We start from the raw sequence: 21,276 nt of genomic DNA, 5'->3' as shown, positions 1-21,276 counted from the left end.
TCGCCGTTCAAGATTTGACAGATAATCATGTGATACCACAACTAAGAAAGTGTCTCTCTTGATTTACAGCATACCCGACAAAAGACAATGAAACAGATTGACATTGATTAGAAGATGAAGGTGACTGTAGGCACAATAATTTTTGATCACACTTTCACCACTGCAATTTCATCATTCCTTGATGAGTAAAAATGCTAGTCTAAGTCCAACAACTTTGAGTGTAAAAATGACTTGTGGCAGAAATGTCCTCTTAATACTCTCTATTCTTCAACAAAAAAAAATATAAATACACTGGGGCTTCAGCTAGGAAAACATTTGCAGCATATAAAAGGAAAAAATCATTTAGTCAAAATATTGCGTGATAGGTTTGACTAGTTATAACCCATTTAAGGTACATGTACATGGGCACAAATCAGAAATACTATGTTTTGAATTTTTAATCCCGCAATAAAGACAACAATCGTAAGTATGTTGGCCGTCGATGAGCAGCTACATGTATTTTCCATTTGGGACAAATACAACTACCAAGGTAGGGAAGGGATGGGGAATACGATAATTCACAGAGGGAGCCAACCCAACGATACGACACACGAGGTTACAATGAAATGCGATTCCTAGCTATGTATAATACATGCTCACCATTAATACCACCAAGACTAATCAGAATTGATATTGATGACTAGGGCCAGTAAAGAGTCACGCATCTGCATAATGAAACCACTCAAATACAAATTCTTCCTCTGGTCCTAGTGGAGGATAAAATTTCCAGATACACGTAACTGCACAGGCGGGAAGCACAACTCGAATTTTTTTCCCCGATATACTCCAACACCACCAGGTAAGCTGAGTGTATGCTATGTTCCAGAAAAGTTTGTCTTCCCGTCCGTCATAGGCAGCTTTATACTGCGGCTTGTACTGGTACCAGGCTACCTGCAACACTCCTCTATCGATGCAAACTGCGTAAAATCCAGGGTGCAGTGTGATGCATTGTGGCCGCTCGTCGCATTCACCATTGGTGACAGCTTCAATATTTTTTTTTGAACTGCCTCAGTTTCTTAGCAGCATGTGCAGACTTCCGCTCTTCCCAAGACCTGAAAGTTGCCATATGCGCACCTAGTTTGTGATAGGGTAAATAGAACTGCCTTACTATCGGTAAAGTTTTGTAAATACACTCTTTCTTTTTTATCAGAATACATAATTATACATCTTCTAGAGAATAAACCTGAAGCTGAGATTTTGAAGAATATATATTTTTGTGCTGAAAATTTGTAAGTAATATACAATTAAGTTTAATATATCTTTTTAACCAAACCGTATAAAATTCTACCCTTCTCCACTGACTGGCCAAAATGCAACAAGGACAGGGCTAGCCGTACGTTTGTTGCTAACAAAATTTCTGCAATAAGTGTGCATCATGGTTTTAAGCATATCCCAAAACAGAAATATCACATTAATTACGCGCTACGATCTAAGAATATTCGCAAGAATATTCCAGCCTGAAATCGGCAGAAAAATAAGAATATTCAGCCTCGGCCGCAAAACAATATTCTCATTTAAAAAAGAGCGTAAGCTTATAAGCAGAAAGACAGCACTGCGGAAGGTCTGAAATTGAGAAGGGTGGTATCGTTCTTCACAAGCCGTGTTTACAGAATTTTAATTTATTCTCTTTCAAGTGCTGTTTCTTAACACAACATTGCATAAAAATAAATAACAACAATACGCGTTCAGATCGATTTTATTTGTTTAATCAATTGATGATTTAAAGTAGTCTTAACCTTGCTCACGCAACTGAAATAACCGAGCAGATGGCACAACTGCAACAAGCGCTGAAATGAACATTCACACACGAAGGAGATGCTACGTAAACTTTAATTGTTGAGACGACGGAAATCGACGGTTAACGAAAAATATTATGTCAACCAGAAACATACAGGACTTCGTTACCTACAAGTCTGAATTGTGTGGCTTTCGCTCTTTTTCCTCGATCTCCACATCCTCGTCTTTTTTCGAAGAGCTTCGAGCGCTTCGAGCTTCATCAGATGGAACAGTTTCTACACGCAGTTCTAACTGATACGGCTGTATCCCATACCTTCCCACTGTATTTTATTGAAAATCATTGGAATTCGAGCAAGATTCGGGAGACAAAGAAGATATAATGTGGTGCTTACTTGGTACTTGTTATGGCGGATTTCTAATCGAATTTTAAGCTCACTTCAACATAGCAATTCTGAAGTCTCTTACTCAATTTCACTAACAACTACAAGAAATTACCAGGAAAGTATTAGACCATTTACGTGAAAAAAGTTCATATTTGCAACGGAGGTCCCCTTTAAAAGTGTCCACATACTTTGCCGTGGAACTGTCAATGTTTTTCCCTCTGGTCAAGGATACAACCCAAATTTCAGTGGAAATTACCCATTAAAGGAATTTTGGTCTAGCTCTGCAGCTTCTCTCCTATCAAGCAGGCACTTGGACTCCGCAAGTGAGGAGGTTTCTCGCCTTCTAGCGTTAAAAAAAATTTACCTCTACCGGCACCAGTTCGTCCCCACCTGAGCCAGTTCGTCCCCAAATCTTTCGACTCGTTTCCTTACCACAGAACGTAATCATTTCCTGTGGAAATCATGTTTCGACCAGCATGCATTCTATCCAAACGTAGGTAATTCATAATTCAATTCTCGCACTCGTGTGTCGTTCCATGACGACTTAGCGTGCATGCACTCGTCAAGTATTTGACTCAGAGAAAAAAAAAATTCACGATTTCGACAGAAAAAGTGGCGTACTCGCAAAGGTGGAGGGGGCGAACTTGCAACGGGGCGAAACCTCCGGTTACCGACGGTACAAGTGAATGTCTTTTAAAAGATTATCCATTGTTAAAAACTATAAAAGTAATACAAGAGCTATTATTGAAGATGTCAGACAAGAATAAACCAGCTAGGATAAAACGTGAGACGGAAATGATCTTAGGTTGCATGAATTTTAGGAGTTTCTTTTTTTAGATGTTTAATTTTCATTTTTAACGCTCATTGACGTCATGTGGTTATCTAGTTATAATAAACGTTTATGAAGGCTTATTCACAAAGAATAAAGACACAATTTCCCACAATATCTTAATATGAAATTGAAAACGTGATTTTCAACATTTTCCATGCACAGTTTTGGGGTGCCTTTTGCGTGTTAAAATTGAGAATTTGGCGGGCGAAAAGATATGATTTACTTGGCAGTTTTATTGTCATTTTTCTGTTTTTATTTTCCTAGCGCCCTTCAAGCTGATTATAATAGTAATACTGTTTGTGTCATTGGGCAAAAATTCGTTTTGAGCCCTCCTCGGGGTTATTTTAACTCTCGCTCAGCGGCTCGGGCCAAAATAATTCTAAGTCGCACTCAAATCAAATCTATGTTCAGTTGTTCAATTCCTGTGTTTTTGTGAAGAGTATGAGAGAGAGTAAGTCATCTTGTAAATGGGTTTTGATCCAAACTCAAAAGTCCAAGTGAACTAGAAATCAACCACATGATCTGTGACGTCATTTCGGGGGCCTGGGGAAAGAAATTTTAATGCCGTATCTCATAAACCAATGCGCGCACCAATCTGTGTTAGAAGCATGGTGGCCGGCCGTACAACGTGAAGGAAAGTTTGCGACAAAGAAATGTTCTGAAAGACAGCTATTGTTCTGAAAGGTGAAAATTTTACTTACTTGGATGGCTTCTGTGAGTCCAATGCTGGGATAGTATTCTCGACACAGCGCTCGATTCTTTCCCGCAGAAGACTGTTTTAAAAATTTCATTTCCATCAGGGGGTACATTTTGACGACGTACTCAGTTTTATTGTGCGATGTTAATGTGCTTAAGAGACGTACACAAGCGAACTACCCGGCTCTGACGAGAGTCGGATCTTTTAAGACCGGATACCTTTCCTCGGGATTTCCATGGACGTTTGAGCTTGGTTGGTAAGTTGCCTGAAGGCCTCCATCAGCTGCTCGCTTCAAGGATGGAATTTTTTGTAGCAGCTCTTTCAACTGGCTCAATTTTGGCTCATTTTGACGCATCAGTCCCACCGTAATCCGGTATGGTGGTTTTTCACTTGCCAGGATACATTCCTCTGTCCATTTGCCGCTCGATTTCTGGTTGACTTCTTCTTCAATAATACAACTCTGCCTTCGAACCTTCCTCTCCAACTTCGGTAATGACATGACATCTAGACTCAAGGAATCTTCAGTCATAAAGATGAACAGAAATGAAATGAACAGACTTGCAGAGTTACAGTGTAGCACAGAACCACTTTTTTAAACTGTAAAAATTCCAGATATCATTGTGGTATACAGTACCAGTTGGGTTATATACTATACCCAATTTATGTAAAATATAGATTATAATTTTACAGGAATTTTATTGAAAGGGTGCAAACTTGTGATAGGCATACATGTTATTTCCTAATTTTAAAAGGACTTTGATAATTTTTGAACATGTTGCTTTACACATTTTGTTTTTGTTATTCTTATTGTGTAGTTCCAGTAACAAGCCATTAACCCACCCCCCCTCCACAGAAGGCAAATGAAAATTCCTGGGGGTCTCATTCTCAAATACCAAACCCTATAAAAAAATTTTTGGAGATTTTTCATGATTTCTGGATGGTGGGGGGGCGGGGTTATAAAAAATCTCTTCCATAGGGGAGATATCAAATTTTACGGAGCTACACATTTTGTAGAAATATCCATAATCACCCTACAGACCCCTACCTCTATTGTTGCAAGGAAAGTAAAGCTAAAGACAATTTCCCTGTGCCTAAGTGTGTTAAACCAAAAAAACTTTCCGTGGATGAAATATAGATATTTTCTTGCACAATACAATCACTGTTGATGTAAACACTATAGTTTGAAAAAGGCACATTTTACCTGCTGCAATTTTTGCAATTTGCAAACATAGTGTTTCAGGTGACCGAAACCCAAGGTGAGCAGTACCAGGGTAGTACTCCGAAAAGGCTATACCATTCAAATTTGTATGCCCAGTGTTGCCAAGATTTTGTTATGCAAACTCTATGCGCTTTTCTTTAGTGGGGGCTTTTCTACATAGTTCATTCTCAAATTTTTTTTTGGCAACTCTCTGCATCTAACACTGTCCAAACTGGTTCTGGACAGATGATCTTCATGTCACCCAGTTGACTCTGGGGCTTCTGGGATTGGATAAGTAGATCTGGCAGATGAACTGCCAGTAGATAACCTCCTTTCCTCACCATCCCCACAAGTGTGTCTTAGACTAATAATTTTTATTTCTTGCCTAGTCAGTGGATGTTTAATTGTTTTTAGCTCTTGAAGCTGATTATAAACAGCATGACCACTTTTTTGTTGTCTCATAGTCATCATTCCCCAACCAAAGGGCAACAGTCAAAACTGTGCTAAGTAAATTGTAAGGCTCAACTAGTTTCACTCTTACACTGGTTTCTGCGGTAAAATGATGAGACCATTTAAGCCATGGAAAACCATCTTTGTAATCCATTAGAATCAGATAATTGTTGGGTGTATTTATTACACTCTGAGTTCCAGGTTGGGCAAGAAACAATGAAATGTACTTTTCAATGTCAACATGGCCTACAACCACTTCTCCAAATTCATTAAATTCTAGACCGATTTGTTTCAGTAATTCTTGGCGGGTGTCATTCAGATTACCAAAAATCTCATCTTTACTTAAAATTGGATTGATGCCAATGGCCACTTCCAATTTTTTGCCCACGTGTTTCTTAGTGCATCTTGTGTTTCCTTTCGTCCAATCGCAAGGGACCCAACAATTCCACAAGAAAATTCTAAAAATGCAGAGTGCTGGTTTTTAAAAACACAAGGCATAACGACATCCTTGAAAAGAAAACCATAGACCTCTTTCATAAATGGCTGCTGGATTAATATTCTTTAGTTTAAATTTAAATTAGCCCTTCTGGCCTCGTTCTCCAGTACAAAATTCAAAAGAATACATTATCTCTAGCGAGGCCAGGAGGGCTAATTTAAATTTAAACAAAAGAATACCAATCCAGCAGCCATTTATGAAAGTGGTCTATTGTCAATTTCAAGGAGCCAGTTGCAAGAATTATGTTTGTTCTTTTGAACTATTTCAGTGAACACTTGCCTCTGGTTATAGAAGCCAGTGCTTGGTGAGGGCTCTGGACAAAACAGTGCTTAAAGTTTTGGGTAGCGCAGGAAAAGTTCATCTCTGAACTTGCATAATTTGCTGTGAAAATCATGATTTCCATCAGTTCCTTGCAGTAAAAAGTCCACAGGTGACACAATTTTTGCAATCTTTGGTAAAACTAAATCCACAAGTTCTTCATCGTTCAGACAGTTCAGCGCTTCACTTGCCCTTTGCTTCCTGGAAAAAGGATTACTCTCGTCGTCTAGAAATTCTTCTGTGCATTGTCTTGATGAAACCCGTTTCCGAGAGGTTGACAAGCCATCCAGTTTGTCCTCCGGATAAAGACGAAGATGTTCGTTTAAATTCTTTTTGTTTTTCTAAAACTTAGCACAATTTTAAAATAGGCAATTAAGTCGAATTACTGACTCGGCATGAAGCACATTTTCCTTTGCTCGATAAGACATCCAAACAAACAATAAAAATCACAATAAAAACAATTAGCCGGCAAAAGAAACAATACATATTTAAAAGTACTTTAAATGCTGAATATCGCCGCGTCAAAAAGCCCGCGATAATGGAACTGACTTCGAGAGAGCAACGAAGGCTCGATCAAAACTTCTATAAAATCAGCACATATAAAAAATAAAATCAACACAAACACACCATTCCCAGAAACAAGGCAGCTTTAATACGAATAACATTTACAGTTGATAAAGAGAATGCCCGATCCAGTACATAAGTAAGCAGAAGTAAGAAATAAAAAAGCAAACTTCATACAATGCATGAGTACATCGAGCTTACGTTTGGATTGTCTGCAATGTTCATCGCGAAAAGCTGTCAAAGTATTTAACCACGCAGACACGGAGTTTCTCACGGCAGTAGCTGCATTGTTCAAACTGCCCATGACAAGTCTTCTCACTTGTTAAAGTGCGAAAGTAGTTAGCTACATCGACCTCGCATCACGCCGACCGGCTGCCATAAAAACAGATTAACTTGATGCACGCGTTGGTTGATGGCAATGACGTCACAGATCACCTGGAAGCTTCTGACAGAATCAATTCGATGTGAATTGGATGTTGAGACTGATTATTCGCAGTCTAATTCTGGCCAATTGCTTGAAAACACATCACTGCATGTTAATGAATCATGCCGAAAAGCCAAATTGGATAATGTAAACAAGAAGGATGTAAGAGAAATCATTTTAATCAAAGGTCGTGGACTCGGAGCATCTCCAGCAATTCTGTCCTTAATTTCAAAGAAGATGCTTACCTTGTGGCCGAAATTCTCACTCATCGACAAAATAACCAAGATAAAAGTATTTCGACTCAAATCACTGCAGAAGATTACACTAGGGGCACGAGTTGTTGGAGACAGCGGGCAAGTGTTTGAGTCGCACGCTCACTTCATCGCTGATAAACATGGCCAGGTTGATGTTTGTCGTGATCCGTCTGTGGGTGGATCTTACAATGGAGTCTCAGCCATGGGACTGTTATGGAGCATGATACCTGCACCGGGTCAGAGAAAAGGAATTCGACTGATGAAATCTGATGTCACTAAACCTTATAATGTCGCTCTGAACTGTTTTGATGGTCACATAGACCCGCAGGAATCAAGCTCTTCACAGCCTTTATCAAGTAAAACGTTTGAGAAGGGGTACATGGCGAATGAAGTGAAAAGAATTCCTGTGAAAGAAGAAAGAATCCGCGGGACTCTTTTTCTTCCACCAGGTGATGGACCTTTTCCCGGTGAGTAGCGAAAGTTTGACGTTTATCTAAAAAAAACTCGACTGGTCAAGACTAGAATAGTGTTTTATCGATTAGAATTCAAAAGGAATTGACTGAATAGCAACCGCAATCCGTTTTGTAGTTTTACAGGTGTACGCATATGTCGTGATCTCTTAAATGTGACTACGGTGTTGGACGCAAATCGTTAGGGTTTTTACCGCGAAACAATTTTTTAACTGATCGCATCTGTGTAATCCTTCAGGTTGAAATTTTTAAAATATTCTGTGCTCTGCTATTTCAAAAAATCAGCAGAGATTAATTTCATTCATTGTGCGCTGCAAACGTTTGTCTAACAGCTGATCTTGAAAGAATAAAGCGATGTAAGATGTTTTTTTCAATAGTTTGAAAAATTTTCATTAATGAGGATATTCCTAGACTATCTTAGTTGTTTCAGTCTTCTAGGAAGGCTCATTTTTATTCTCTTTGCAAGTCCAGGCTTAGCCCTCAGAAGAGAAATTCTCTCTCTCGCTCAAACTGAGTAGCACAGACTTAGGGCTAATTTCGCATTATGCAATAACAGGAAACACGAAGTTACGTAACGAAAGCAGTTTAAGGAAAAATCAATGAAAAGAAACGAGACCTTTACATCATGGCTCATTTCCCATTTCGCCATGTTGTTTGCACATCATTTGAACTTGCGTTGTCTGATCGGCTTTGGCATTCTGTTGGAAAGGATAGTTAATATAGCATATAAAAATGGGGTATCCTTAAAACTATTGATGCAATGCAGGGGTTACTATTGAAGTAAAAATAAGAATAAACCCTCTAGGGTGAAAGACGTAAGACAGAAAGAAATCTCCATTAACACTAGTGTTTATTGTTTAGATGCGCCGTAGCCTCTGGTAATAGTTTATAACTAGAAGTTTCCATGTGAAAGTGGGTGCTGGCGCCAGAGCTTGAAGAAAATACTGATAATACGATTTGAAATAAACGGTATAATAGGGGTTGGTGTAGCTTTTCCATTTTGTAATTGCTTGTAAGTTGTGAAAGTATTCATCAATGTTGAACAAAAGGAAAGACAAGGATAAAGGGTGTTATTCGTATTGATCAACCCTTGTCGGCGCTCTCCATATTTTATGTTGTAAATATCACAATCAAGCTTTTGTCCTTCAAAGCTCGCGAAACACCTTTCGGCAAGACCAACACACTTTGAAGAATGTTTAACGTCATTGGGCAAACGACAACTTCATGTTGTGCTCGAGAAGTTTTCTTTTTACTCAAAGGTTTAAAACAATTGGACTAAACGGTCGAATGGATGTTCTCAATGAGTGAATTCGTCTCAGAATTTGTCTCAAAGCCCAAACAGGGCAAGATTTCCATATAACCCCAGACATTAATTTTGCATAGAGAGTTGCGAAGAAACCTTTATATTTTGTCTTTATGAAATGGAATGTATAATTAATGTATGGGGTTCTATGAAAATCTTTCCCGCAAACAGTCATTTGAGTTTACAGTTGAATGGTTAGTTTCGAGGAACGATCCACATTTTGTTGAATGGTTAGCTTCACCGAGCAATCCACATTTTGAATCTATGATTACAAGTTTTCTTTCGCCTCAACAGGCAAATGTTACTCAATGGTCCAATAATCTATCTCAAGGGGCAGAGATTTTGACTCAACGATCAAATTTAACGCCTCAAGGGGCGAAGAATTAATACTGGGAATAATTTACCTGTGGTACCGGAATCGCATTCGACATACAGCAGGTTGAATTGCCTTCACACCTTTCTCTTTCTCCCGAAACCAGCAAGCCGTAGTCGGCAGTTTACTCCGAATGAAAGCTGTAACGAAGTAACCAGAAATCAAGGGAACAATTAAGAACATTGATTTACCGCATCGCTATTTTTATAAGTTCTGCTAGAGACTTCTCCATATTAAACCCGTGAAAGTGATAAATGAGATATATTTATTCATATACTTATTCTATCTCATTTATCACTTTCACGGGTTTATTACGAATCAACTTAACGGCCTGCTCCCAGTTGGCTTGTTAGCTCAATTGGTAGAGCGCTGCACTAGTATCGCAGAGGTCAGTGGTTCGAGTCCCGTACAGGCCTGATTTTTTTCAGGTCTGATTTTCGCTATTGCATAAATAGCGCTATCTACTGCGAGGATCGTACATCATACGTATCTAATACCGCAGTTCAAAATATATGAACTTCATATATTTATTCTATCTCATTTATCACTTTCACGGGTTTATTACGAACCAACTTAACGGCCTGCTCCCAGTTGGCTTGTTAGCTCAATTGGTAGAGCGCTGCACTAGTATCGCAGAGGTCAGTGGTTCGAGTCCCGTACAGGCCTGATTTTTTTCAGGTCTGATTTTCGCTATTGCATAAATAGCGCTATCTACTGCGAGGATCGTGCATCATACGTATCTAATACCGCAGTTCAAAATATATGAACTTCATGTATTTATTCTATCTCATGATGTAATCGGTTACTATAAATAAGGTTTTTCAGAAGTTTAAGAAACCATTAAAGGGCCTATCCGCATTAGCGGACAAAACTAGAATTGTTCCGACAAAATCGAAGGACAAATTTTGTCAGGACAAATTTTTGTCTTGTATGCGGTGTCCGCATTCAAATTTTCAAAGCGGGCAAATTCTGTCAACACCTTAACAGCAATGATTATAATTTAAACTTTTAATTTTGCACGCGCCAAAACATCGAACATTTTGGCGGGATAATGGATCGCATTCAAATTCTCTTACTAGTCGCATGTTTCGTGCTTCTAAATCTCGCCCAGATCGCAGAAGAAACGCTGCTTATGATGTGCTTGTTTTTACGGCATCAATTTCTTCTAAACCAAGCAGCCCTTTTAATGGTTGAACACTGTAGAAGACAGAGACGCCGGGCACGTCGACACAACCCCTACTTTTGGAAACTTCCAAGACCAAACCAGTCTTGGTTCGAGATCCACTTCAATGACCGAAGAATTCCCGAAGAGTATTTCCGCAAACAACTGCGAATGAATCGTCGTACCTTTGATATGGTTGAATGTCTTGCGACCTGCCGTAACGCGCGAAAAAACAAGATTGCGTGACTGCATCGCTCCAGAAAAAGTACTCGCACTTGGTTTGTATCGTCTGGCGCACGGGAACAGTTATGAAAGAATTGGGCCAAATTTCAATGTTGGAAGAGCGACTGTTCTAGAAGCAGTCCAAAACGTTGTGGAGGCCCTTTTCAACCTGAGGAATGTCTACATAAATATCCCCATTACAGAAGCGGAAACCCGGGTTTGTATAGAGACATTTCAAGATGTTTCTGATCTCCCAAACATTGTTGGTGCAGTTTATCTTCAATAAACTTGGATTACTTTGAAGAAGCTGCTAACTGGCTTGTATGTCACCCTTAAGTCCTTCCACATGGTATAGGCATGCATACCATTTTCTATGGGTCATGGATTGCGCTGTTGATGGCACGCTATCAAATCGCAGCAATAAAGGCCATTGTTGCTATTTCACCTCTGGTAATCGCCTACCTTCACCCTTTCCAATTCAAAGGGAGAGTCTCTGACATGATCCCCCTCAACAATAGCAAAGTGTTGTCTTCAGAGAAGGGAAGCATCTGGCGTTTCGCTCAACCAACTGGCATCGACAACACGAATCCAACAGTCTCTAATTACTCAGCAATAACACCAGTTGAGAACATTAATTGCCCAGTGATGCTGGTTTCTGGAACTGAGGACTTGAACATCCCCACCGACTTTACAGTAAAGTTTATTGTTGATCGCTTGAAGAAGAATGGAAAAGAACACTTAATGTGCACTAGCCTGCGTTATCCCCAAGCTGGACATCTCATCGAGCCACCTTACTCTCCCCTTTGTGATTCCTCTTTCAACAAATCGACTAAAGAATGGTGTGGTGACGCTTACCTAGCGTGGGGAGGGGAGACTGGTGTACATGCCAGAGCACAAGAGGACTCTTGGCCAAAGATCTTACACTTTCTGCAAAAACATCTTCAGCAAGACAAAGGGAGTGAGGATTAAGAATACATGAATATTCGCTATGTATTTGGGAAGTTTTATAAATAGTCCTACGCGTAAAATTTCAATCATGCTTGTTTCCTCTCCTGTTTGGCAACTCTCACAGATATTTCCACGCGTAAACCTCGGTAATAACAAAACAGAAAAAAAAAGCGAGGAAATAAATCGCACTTGTTGCAACTCTTTTACATGCGAATGTCTTATCAATATGTTATAGATAAATACATTAATCAGAGTAAAATTATCGTTGTGTAGACATTTATGTTTCAACATACTTTTATAACCGATGTTTCCTCAGTTAGGTATCATTCTAGAGAAGAAACATAACCCTGAAGATTAGGATACTCGGTCGGAGTGAAGTACACGCCATCAGCCGGTGCTGCTTTACTGAAGCATAATGATTTGAATTCTACTCAGCTTCTTTTCAAGAATATTCACATAATATTTGAGTAACTTCCTTTGTTCGATGTCGTCACGCAAGGGAAAAGTAAAAACTGTGTTGCTTGACAAAACAGTCTATAGTTTTCTGTTTTTTTGTTTGTTTGTTTGTTTTTTTGATATCAGTAATTCGCCACTTATCGGAAAAGGGTCCGTGGCCTGGAGGAAGAAAAAGAGTTGCACGAATGTTACTTTCTCTCACTTGAATTCTGTTCACTTTATCTGCCATGTACCCTTTCTCATAGGTTTCCCTTGGCAAAGTTAAGGCTGCTAATAGTTTGATTCCTGCGGATTTATATGACCGTCAGTTCAGGACGACGTTGTAAGGTTTAGTGGCATAAGATTTCATCAGTTGAATTGCTTTTCTCTGCCCTGGTGCTCTTTTGATGCTCCATAATAGTCCCATGGCTGAAACACCGCTGTAAGATCCAACCCACAGAAGGGTCACGACAAACATCAATTCGGCCACGTTTATCAACGATGAAGTGAGCGTGCGACTCGAACACTTGGCCGCTGTCTCCAACAACTCGTACCTCTAGTGTAAGGCTTCTGCAATGATTCAAGTAGTAATACATTTATCTTAGTTATCTTGTCTATGAGAGGAGATTGAGAAGACAAAGTAAGCATATTTATGACCACAAAAATTTAGCTCTATTTTCGAAGCCTTCTTAAAATTGACCCCGGTAGAGAAAGACTGGAAACTACGTGAGGCAAAAGTCAAGGGATTTACAAAGTAAGTAGTTTGCTAGGAAATGACTGGAAGCTAGCGCATATCGCTAAAATTATGTTGTTATTTTTTTTTATGGCTACTGTTTCGGCTCCTGTGAAAGCGAAGCCATAATGTTGTCTGAGTTATAACTGATTTTCCTCTCTCTTGGCTCCTATGGGTTTCACAACATCTGCGGCCGTTGAACGCTTCGTGACGATTAATCGGATCGCTTCCAATGTTACTCGGAATTAGCATTAAGTGATGACACTGTTTTCTTGTGCTACTTTTTGTTTATTTTGGAAAACTACAGATGGCAATAAGCATCTCAGTCATTTTAGGGTGGCGCGTGGAAAAACAAAGCTGTTACTTGTAGAAGTGTCTTCAAAGGTGTGATCGGCGCATCATTAAAATTTGAAGGTCTTTTTAATGTTTTTATTTCGGAAAGAGAGAGCATTTTGCCGTTTAATTCAGCGAATTACGCCCAGTAGGTCTCAGGATATAAGGACTGTGACACTATAAAAGATGACAAACATGTCAAAATAATTTACAGTTGCGTCTCCAGCTCGTCACAGTTGCATCTCCAGCACGTCCTTGCAGAAATATCTGAATAGGTTTGATCTGTACATCCTGGAAACTTTGAAAAACATTTTGATATGTATGATTGATAAGAGAGCATTTTATCATTTCAATCAGGGACAAATGCTCGAAAGAGCCGCTAAATTGGGAAGCCCTCAAAACAGCATATGCATATAGAATAAACAGAAATTGTGGCAAAGCAATGATGTAAGTGATTACGCAACGGTTACTGCCAGCTATGAGCGGGCTGGATAGTCGAATGCCACCTACTCTAGGAACCAGTCAGATTACAAGATTTTTGGAATTACGCTCACTCACGAGCTGAGTAGAAACGAATCAAACACAGTGAAGTTTTTCATCAGGCCGCGGTTGTTTGAAGGTTGGATAAAGCTATCCACTGGACAAACTTCTGTCTGATCTAGTGGATAGCGCAGTACGTTTTGCTAACACTTATTCGCTAGATAACGTTACCCGTAGTTAGCTGTGGATTACTTTGCCCAGCTAGGCCCAGAACTGCTAGCATTCCAATTTACAAACGCGCTACCAAATGTAGTATTAGTATGTCCTAACTCTGGAAGGTAGTACCGCTGTCAACTCCAAGCAAGCTCTATCAGCAGCAAATACATCAAATACAAGTTCATCCGGCGGAACAAATATTTCGTGTACTTTCGGTAAACAATGGGATCAGCCAAATTTGCATACATTTTTTCTGTGGGCAACGCCCTTCATGCCTTTTCTGCGATGAATTACACACCGGAGCAAAACAAATTAAATTTTTTATTAAAAAAATGGCTAGTTTATTAAACTCCCTAGCAGCAAAAGACCTGAATTATTGAGTGTATTTTACAATCTCAAGACAACCATGATCTAAAAACTAAAACTTACGACTATGACAATGATAATAACAATTGAGTCATTTAAAATATTTAAATGTGAAAAAGTCCTCCATTCTCTTTGTCCTACATATCTGAATGTTTCGGAAGAGATAGTACTTTTGTGTTTTCTGCCTTAAGTGGAGTTAGATGGGTGCAGGAGTGGGCTGGGGAGCAGATGGTGTAGCGGGTGACTGGGGGACTTCACTTTTGCCATGTATTTATAGCACAGGTCTACTATTCTGTCACCTAACCTATTTAATTTACCTAGCTGAAGGCATAAGCATATGACTCAGCCTTGGGGTAAATTATATTAAGCACCCTATTTTGGACTCGCTCCTGCACCTGGTCAGAGAAAAGGAATTCGACTGATAAAATCTGATGTCACTAAATCAAGTGCTAGTTTAGACATTTGGATCCCCTCATGATAAGTTCTGAGTGACGCGACATGTCGGAATTTTTACGGTTTGGTTATCATTCTCTGTTCCAGATCTGCCTATCTACATAACATTATACTCATTAGTTCTTTTTCGAATTAATTTACTACCCGCCCTTTCCGAAACAATGGATTGAAAACACGTCATTGTTGATGATTTATGAAGCCAAAGGAATAAAATCAACAAGAACAATGGAGGAGAAATCATTTCATTCAAAGGTCGTAGACTCAGAGCATTTCATGCAATTCTGTCCTTAAGTTCAAAGAAGATGCTTACCTTGTGGCCGAAATTCTCACTAATCGACAAAATAACTAAGATAAACGTATCTCGACTAAAATCACTACAGAAGATTACACTAGGAGCACGAGTTGTTGGTGACAGCGGGCAAGTGTTTGAGTCGCACGCTCACTTCATCGCTGATAAACATGGCCAGGTTGATGTTTGTCGTGACCCGTCTGTGGGTGGATCTTACAGCGGAGTTTCAGCCATGGGACTGTTATGGAGCATGAAACCTGCACCTGGTCAGAGGAAAGGAATTCGACTGATGAAATCTGATGTCACTAAATCTTACAATATCGCCCTGAACTGTTTTGATGGTCACATAAATCCGCAGGAATCAAGCTCTTCGCAGCCTTTGTCAAGAAAAACGTTTGAGAAGGGTTACATGGCGGATGGAGTGAAGAGAATTCCTGTAAGAGAAGGAAGACTCCGTGGAACTCTTTTTCTTCCTCCGGGTGATGGAGCTTTTCCTGGTGAGTAGCAAAAGTTTGACGTTTATCTAAACAACAAATACGTTTCTGTAACCGTAGTTCAGATATATGAATTTCATATATTCGTTGTGTTTGATTCATCATCTTACGGGTTTATGACGAATTAATTTGGTGACCTGCTCCCAGTTGGCTTGTTAGCTCAAATTGGTAGAGCGTTGCACTGTATCGCTGGGGTCAGTGATTTGAATCCCGTACAGGCCTGAATTTTTGGTTCTGTCCTCGTGTACCGGTTCACAAGAGCCAATACAAAAGACCAAACAATACACAATAGCTAACCGATGACTCCTAAACAAAGAAAGAACAATGGTAATTCCCTTGTGAACCGGTACACCAGGACAGAACCGAATTTTTTCAGGTCTGAATTTCACTATTGGTTAAAGGGTGCTCTTTACTGTAAGGATCGTGTACAAATACGTTTCTATAACCGCAGTTCAGATATATGAATTTCCGATATTCGTTGTGTTAGAAAAAACCTTGTTAGTCAAGACAAGAATAGAAATTGATCGATTAAAATTGAAAAGGAATTTCTGAGTAGCAACCAGAATCTGCTTTATAATTTTACAGGTGTAAGCATATGTCTTGACCTGTTGGACATTTAGATTTTTACCACGAATCACTTTTTGAATGGTTGGAATTTTGAAAATATTTTGTGCTCTGCTATTTGAACAACTCAGCTGTGATTAATTTCATTCATTGCGCGCTGCAAACGTTTGTCTGCCAGCTGATCTTGAAAGAATAAAGAGATGTAAGATGTTTTTTCAATGGTTGAACAATTTTCATTAATGAGGGTATACCTAGACTATCTTAGTTGTCTCAGTCTCCTGGGAAGGCTCGTTTTTATTCTCTTTGCAATTCCAGGCTTAACCCTCCTAAGAGAAATTCTCTCTCACCCTGAAAAAGAGTAGCACACACAGGACTAATTTCGAAATATGCAATAATAGCAAACATGAAGTTACGTAAATAAAACAATTTGAAGGAAAAATCAATTAAAAGAAGTGAGACCCTTCTAAAAGTATTTTATCATTGAAAATTATTGATGTATTGCAAGGGCTACTATTGAGGTAAAACAGAAATGAACCATCCAGGGTGAAAGACGCGAGACAAATAATTTCTCTTCACAATAGCGTTTACTGTTTAGATGTACTGTAGCCCCTGGTAATTGTTTATAATAAACTATCATTGACGTCATATCAGAATACCCAATCCAACGAAATGGATATCTATATGTTTTTAAAAAGAATCAAAGCTCTAAAATAGAATGCTTATTTTAGAAGCCTTACGAGCATTCCTTGCATACTACACAAAAATTTGTTTAACTTCGAAATTTTTCTGGTGTTTTAATATCTGTCAAACTCAAACGGTGTTCGTTAACGTTCCCAAACGAAGGGATCGGAGAATAGGCACGCTTTTTAAGTGTCGCAAAGAGGATATTTTGAAAGCAAAGAGTAGTGAATACAAAGTCTCTTTATAGTCAAACTCAAAATGCTTATGGTGAACCGAGAATATGGAAGGAAGAAACTAGTCATATTAATTTAATTTAAGATAAAACTGATCTCAACAAAATACCTAGAAGGTTTTCCAGAAATGCAGTAGCCTTCAGTTACTTTAATTTTTTTTAAGAAAGAAATATAATCGATGACCTGTGTCAGTAGACATGAAGTTACATGAAAAAAACACTTTGAAGGAAAAATTAATTGAAGAAAAGAGACCCTTACATCATGGCTCATTTCCCATTTCGCCATGATGGCGCACATCAATTGATTTTACATTTTCTGATGCTTTGGCATTTTGTTGGAAAGGAGAGTCAATTCAGCATCTAAAAATATTCCATTCTTAAAAACTATTGATGCAATGCAAGGGTCAATATCGAGGTAAAACAGAAATAAACCTGCCGGGGTGAAAGACGCGAGACAGAAATAATGTCCCTTAAGACTAGTGTTTACTGTTAAGATGTGCTAAAGACTCTGGTAATAGTTTATAATAGACTATCATTGACGTCATATGACATTATCCAACCCAACGAAATAGATACAAATAAATTTCATATGACCTGTGTCCGCGTCAGTTTATTTTAGTCAGCATTAAAAGGTAATTAGCAAAAGCTTGAGATGAATGTAATTACAGTCTTTTCTTGCGGCCGCTTAAGTACATTGTTGTACATGATGTAAAGTTTATCATTGACGTAAAACTCCTATAGCTGTGGTTTATAGAGGTCATGGGCGAGGGAAAGTGAAAGTTTTGTTTACGACAAAAATTGCAATATGACAGTTTTGTTAGAAGTGTGTGAGTTAGTAACATAGTTTCTGGATGAGACTCGTACACAGATTTTACAAAACTTCAGGTTTTGAAAAAATTGCGACGAGTGGATTTTCCTAATTACATAGAACATTGGAATCATTCTTGCATCATTGGAGTACTAAAATAAATCATTGAAATATGCAATCAATGTAGCGCGAAAGAGATTGATCGAATGAAGCAAATGCATTGCATCTTTATTATTTTGATTTGATGAATTGATCACGATTAAAGATATTAATTATTGCCTGGGAAAAAGAATTACACATCGTCTATTTTACTGTGGATCAATCCAAATAAATCATATCCGATGAACAGAAAATCAATTTTTAGATGAAAATTCCAAAGTATTAAAGTCAGTAGTCGCGAACGTTTTATTACTTAACTTGTCTGTTTCTTGAGAGGCTTTATTTGAACAATAATTGAGGACAATTCGATCACGTCTGTAGACACCAATCATGATGCCATTTAGTTTGGTTAAGAAGCTTCCTAAAGAGTACAGCATCGAAAAGTTGAAAACCTTGAAGTAAGAAGATTTGTCCGACAAACTGATCAACACACTGACGTCAATTTGTATTCTTGTGGTTTACATGGATGCTGATTGAGTTCAGGCTTTGCGAACGAGGTGAAGTCTAAAGTTGATGTGGATTTTGGTACTCTATTCGACTTCAGCCTCAAACTTTCAGAAGTTATTGCCTGATTGTCTACCAATTGAGCCCTATTAAAACTAAATGAATTTCTCTCACCTAACTTGAATCAGTCCTGCATGAAAAAACTAGAAGTATTTAAAATACTATCATCTTTCAGCTCTCTTGTGGTTTCGATAATATTGATGGGATTCATCCGTGGAAAACACAACAAAATTTTGAAAGCCGTTAATTTAATTTTTAGCTTAACTAAAACTTAGTTCTAAGATTTGTTCAGCGTCAATATGTCTCATTTTCTCGTGGTTGCAAATTCAATTGAATTGCGCATTGAACGGAAATATCTTTTGGAATGCAATCCTTAACAAAACTGAGCGATCCATAAAAAGATCTAGGTCTGTATTGAGCGTTTCAATTTCTTTCTGAGACGCAAGTCGAACTTTGCCCAGAACAGATTTCCAGGCAGGAAGTATATTGGAATAAACTTTAGGCCAACAAGGTTACAAAGCAGCTAAAATCAACTTTCTAGAAATGTTAGCGATCCACTCATGAAGGAATTTGCTACCGCTCGTCCCACATTTTGAGTTGCCCAAAGTTGGCGAGGGCCATGCACATGTCATATAGTTTCTGCCGCCTCTCTTTGGCAAATGATTACCACTGAAAGCAGTCAGTCTCATAATAGTAGGGATTTCACTGTACTTCTTTGTCATATCTTGAACTAAATAAGTCAATGCTATCTTTGCAGGAGTGATAGATCTGCTTGGTGCTGCAGGCGGATTAGTGGAGTTTAAGGCTTCGCTTTTTGCGTCTCATGGATTCGCTACTCTTGCGTTAGCCTACATTGGTTATGAAGATCAACCATTGTCTCCGTCTTTAATAAACTTGGATTACTTTGAAGAAGCTGCTAACTGGCTTGCAAGTCACCCTAAAGTCCTTCCACATGGTATAGGCATGCATACCATTTGCTATGGGTCATGGATTGCGCTGTTGATGGCAAGCTATCAAATCGCAGCAATAAAAGCCATTGTTGCTATTTCACCTATGGTAATCGCCTACCTTCATCCTTTCCAATTCAAAGGGAGAGTTTCTGACATGATCCCCCTCAACAATAGCAAAGTGTTGTCTTCAGAGAAGGGAAGCATCTGGCGTTTCGCCCAACCAACTGACACCGACTACATGAATCCAACAGTCTCTAATTACTCAGCAATAACACCAGTTGAGAATATCAATTGCCCAGTGATGCTGGTTTCTGGAACTGACGACTTGAACATCCCCACCGACTTTACAGTAAAGTTTATTGTTGATCGCTTGAAGGAGAATGGAAAAGAACACTTGTGCACTAATCTGCGTTATCCCCAAGCTGGACATCTCATCGAGCCACCTTACTCTCCTCTTTGTGATTCCTCTTTCAACAAACCGACTAAAGAATGGTGTGGTGACGCTTACCTAGCGTGGGGAGGGGAGACTGTTGCACACGCCAGAGCACAAGAGGACTCTTGGCCAAAGATCTTACACTTTCTGCGAAAACATCTCCAGCAAGTCACAGAGAATGAAGGTGAAGAATACATGAATGCTCGCGATGTATTTGGGAACTTTTACAAATAGTCCTACGCATAAACTTACAATCATATTTGTTTCCTTTCCTGTTTGGCAACTCTCACAGATATTTCCACGCGTAAACCTCGGTAATAACAAAACACACACACACACACACAAAAGCGAGGAAGTAAATCGCCCTTGTTGCAACTCTTTTACATGGGAATGTCTCATCAATATGTTATAGAAAAAAAAAATTAATTAGAGTAATATTATCGTGGTGTAGTCATGTATCAGCATACTTTTACAACCTATATTTCCTCAGTTAGGTATCATTCTAGTGAAGAAACATAACCCTGAAGATTAGGATACTCGGTCGGAGTGAAGTACACGCCATCAACCGGTGCTGTTTTACTGAAGCATAATGATTTACGCTTCGTGACGATTAATCGGATCGCTTCGAATCTCACACGGAATTAGCATTAAGTGATCACACTATTTTCCGGTGCTACCTTTTGTTTATTTTGGAAAATTACAGATGGCGATAAGCATCTCACAATCATTTCAGGGTGGCGCGTGAAAAAACAAAGCTGTTATTTGCAGAAATGTGTTCAAAGGTGTGATCGGCGCATCATAAAACTTTAAAGAATGTCTTTTTGTGTTTTTGGTTCGGGAAGAGAGAGAGAGCATTTTGCCGTTTATTTCAGCGAGTTACGCCCAGTAGGTCTCAGGATATAAGGACTGTGACACCATTAAAGATGACAAACATGTCAAAATAATTTTAAAGTTTCGTCTCCAGCTCATCACAGTTGCATCTCCAGCACGTCCTTGCAGAAATATCTGAATAGGTTTGATCTGCACATCCGGGAAAATTTGAAAAACATTTTGATCTATATAATCGATAAGAGAGCATTTTACCATTTCAATCAGTGACAAATGCTCGAAAGAGCCGCTAAATTGGGAAGCGGGCAAGGTCCGAAGTACAATACCTTGAGTTCAAGAGGTGACCCTACTAGATGGAATGATGGATTGATGGAACGGAGGAATGGCGGAGGTGCGGCAGCAGTAGCCATATGCAATCTTAACTGTTAATTTTTTTTCGCGTGTATTT

General features: G+C 39.0%; 1 protein-coding gene and 1 pseudogene across 1 annotated transcript; both read left to right on the top strand.

The window, feature by feature from the left end:
- The first annotated feature begins 6,900 nt into the window (after positions 1 to 6,900).
- On the top strand, positions 6,901 to 12,892 carry LOC148736250 (bile acid-CoA:amino acid N-acyltransferase-like; annotated as a pseudogene).
- Positions 12,893 to 14,440: 1,548 nt separating this feature from the next.
- Positions 14,441 to 20,951, top strand: LOC148736249 (bile acid-CoA:amino acid N-acyltransferase-like). The gene is made up of 2 exons (XM_088755173.1): positions 14,441 to 15,672; positions 19,375 to 20,951. The coding sequence occupies exons 1-2, from the start codon at positions 15,189 to 15,191 to the stop codon at positions 20,232 to 20,234; spliced, it is 1,344 nt and encodes a 447-aa protein (XP_088611299.1). The 5' UTR covers positions 14,441 to 15,188; the 3' UTR covers positions 20,235 to 20,951.
- Positions 20,952 to 21,276: the final 325 nt, after the last annotated feature.

This window comes from Stylophora pistillata, chromosome 3 (assembly GCF_964205215.1).
Source record: "Stylophora pistillata chromosome 3, jaStyPist1.2, whole genome shotgun sequence".
NCBI lineage: Eukaryota > Metazoa > Cnidaria > Anthozoa > Scleractinia > Pocilloporidae > Stylophora > Stylophora pistillata.
This window is presented reverse-complemented; position numbering and strand designations above follow the sequence as displayed.

Coding starts and splice junctions, on each gene's coding strand:
- LOC148736249 (XM_088755173.1), top strand. CDS start 15,189: ATGCTTACCTTGTGGCCGAAATTCTCACTAATCGACAAAATAACTAAG. Junction 15,673..19,374: donor GGGTGATGGAGCTTTTCCTG/GTGAGTAGCAAA, acceptor CTATCTTTGCAG/GAGTGATAGATCTGCTTGGT.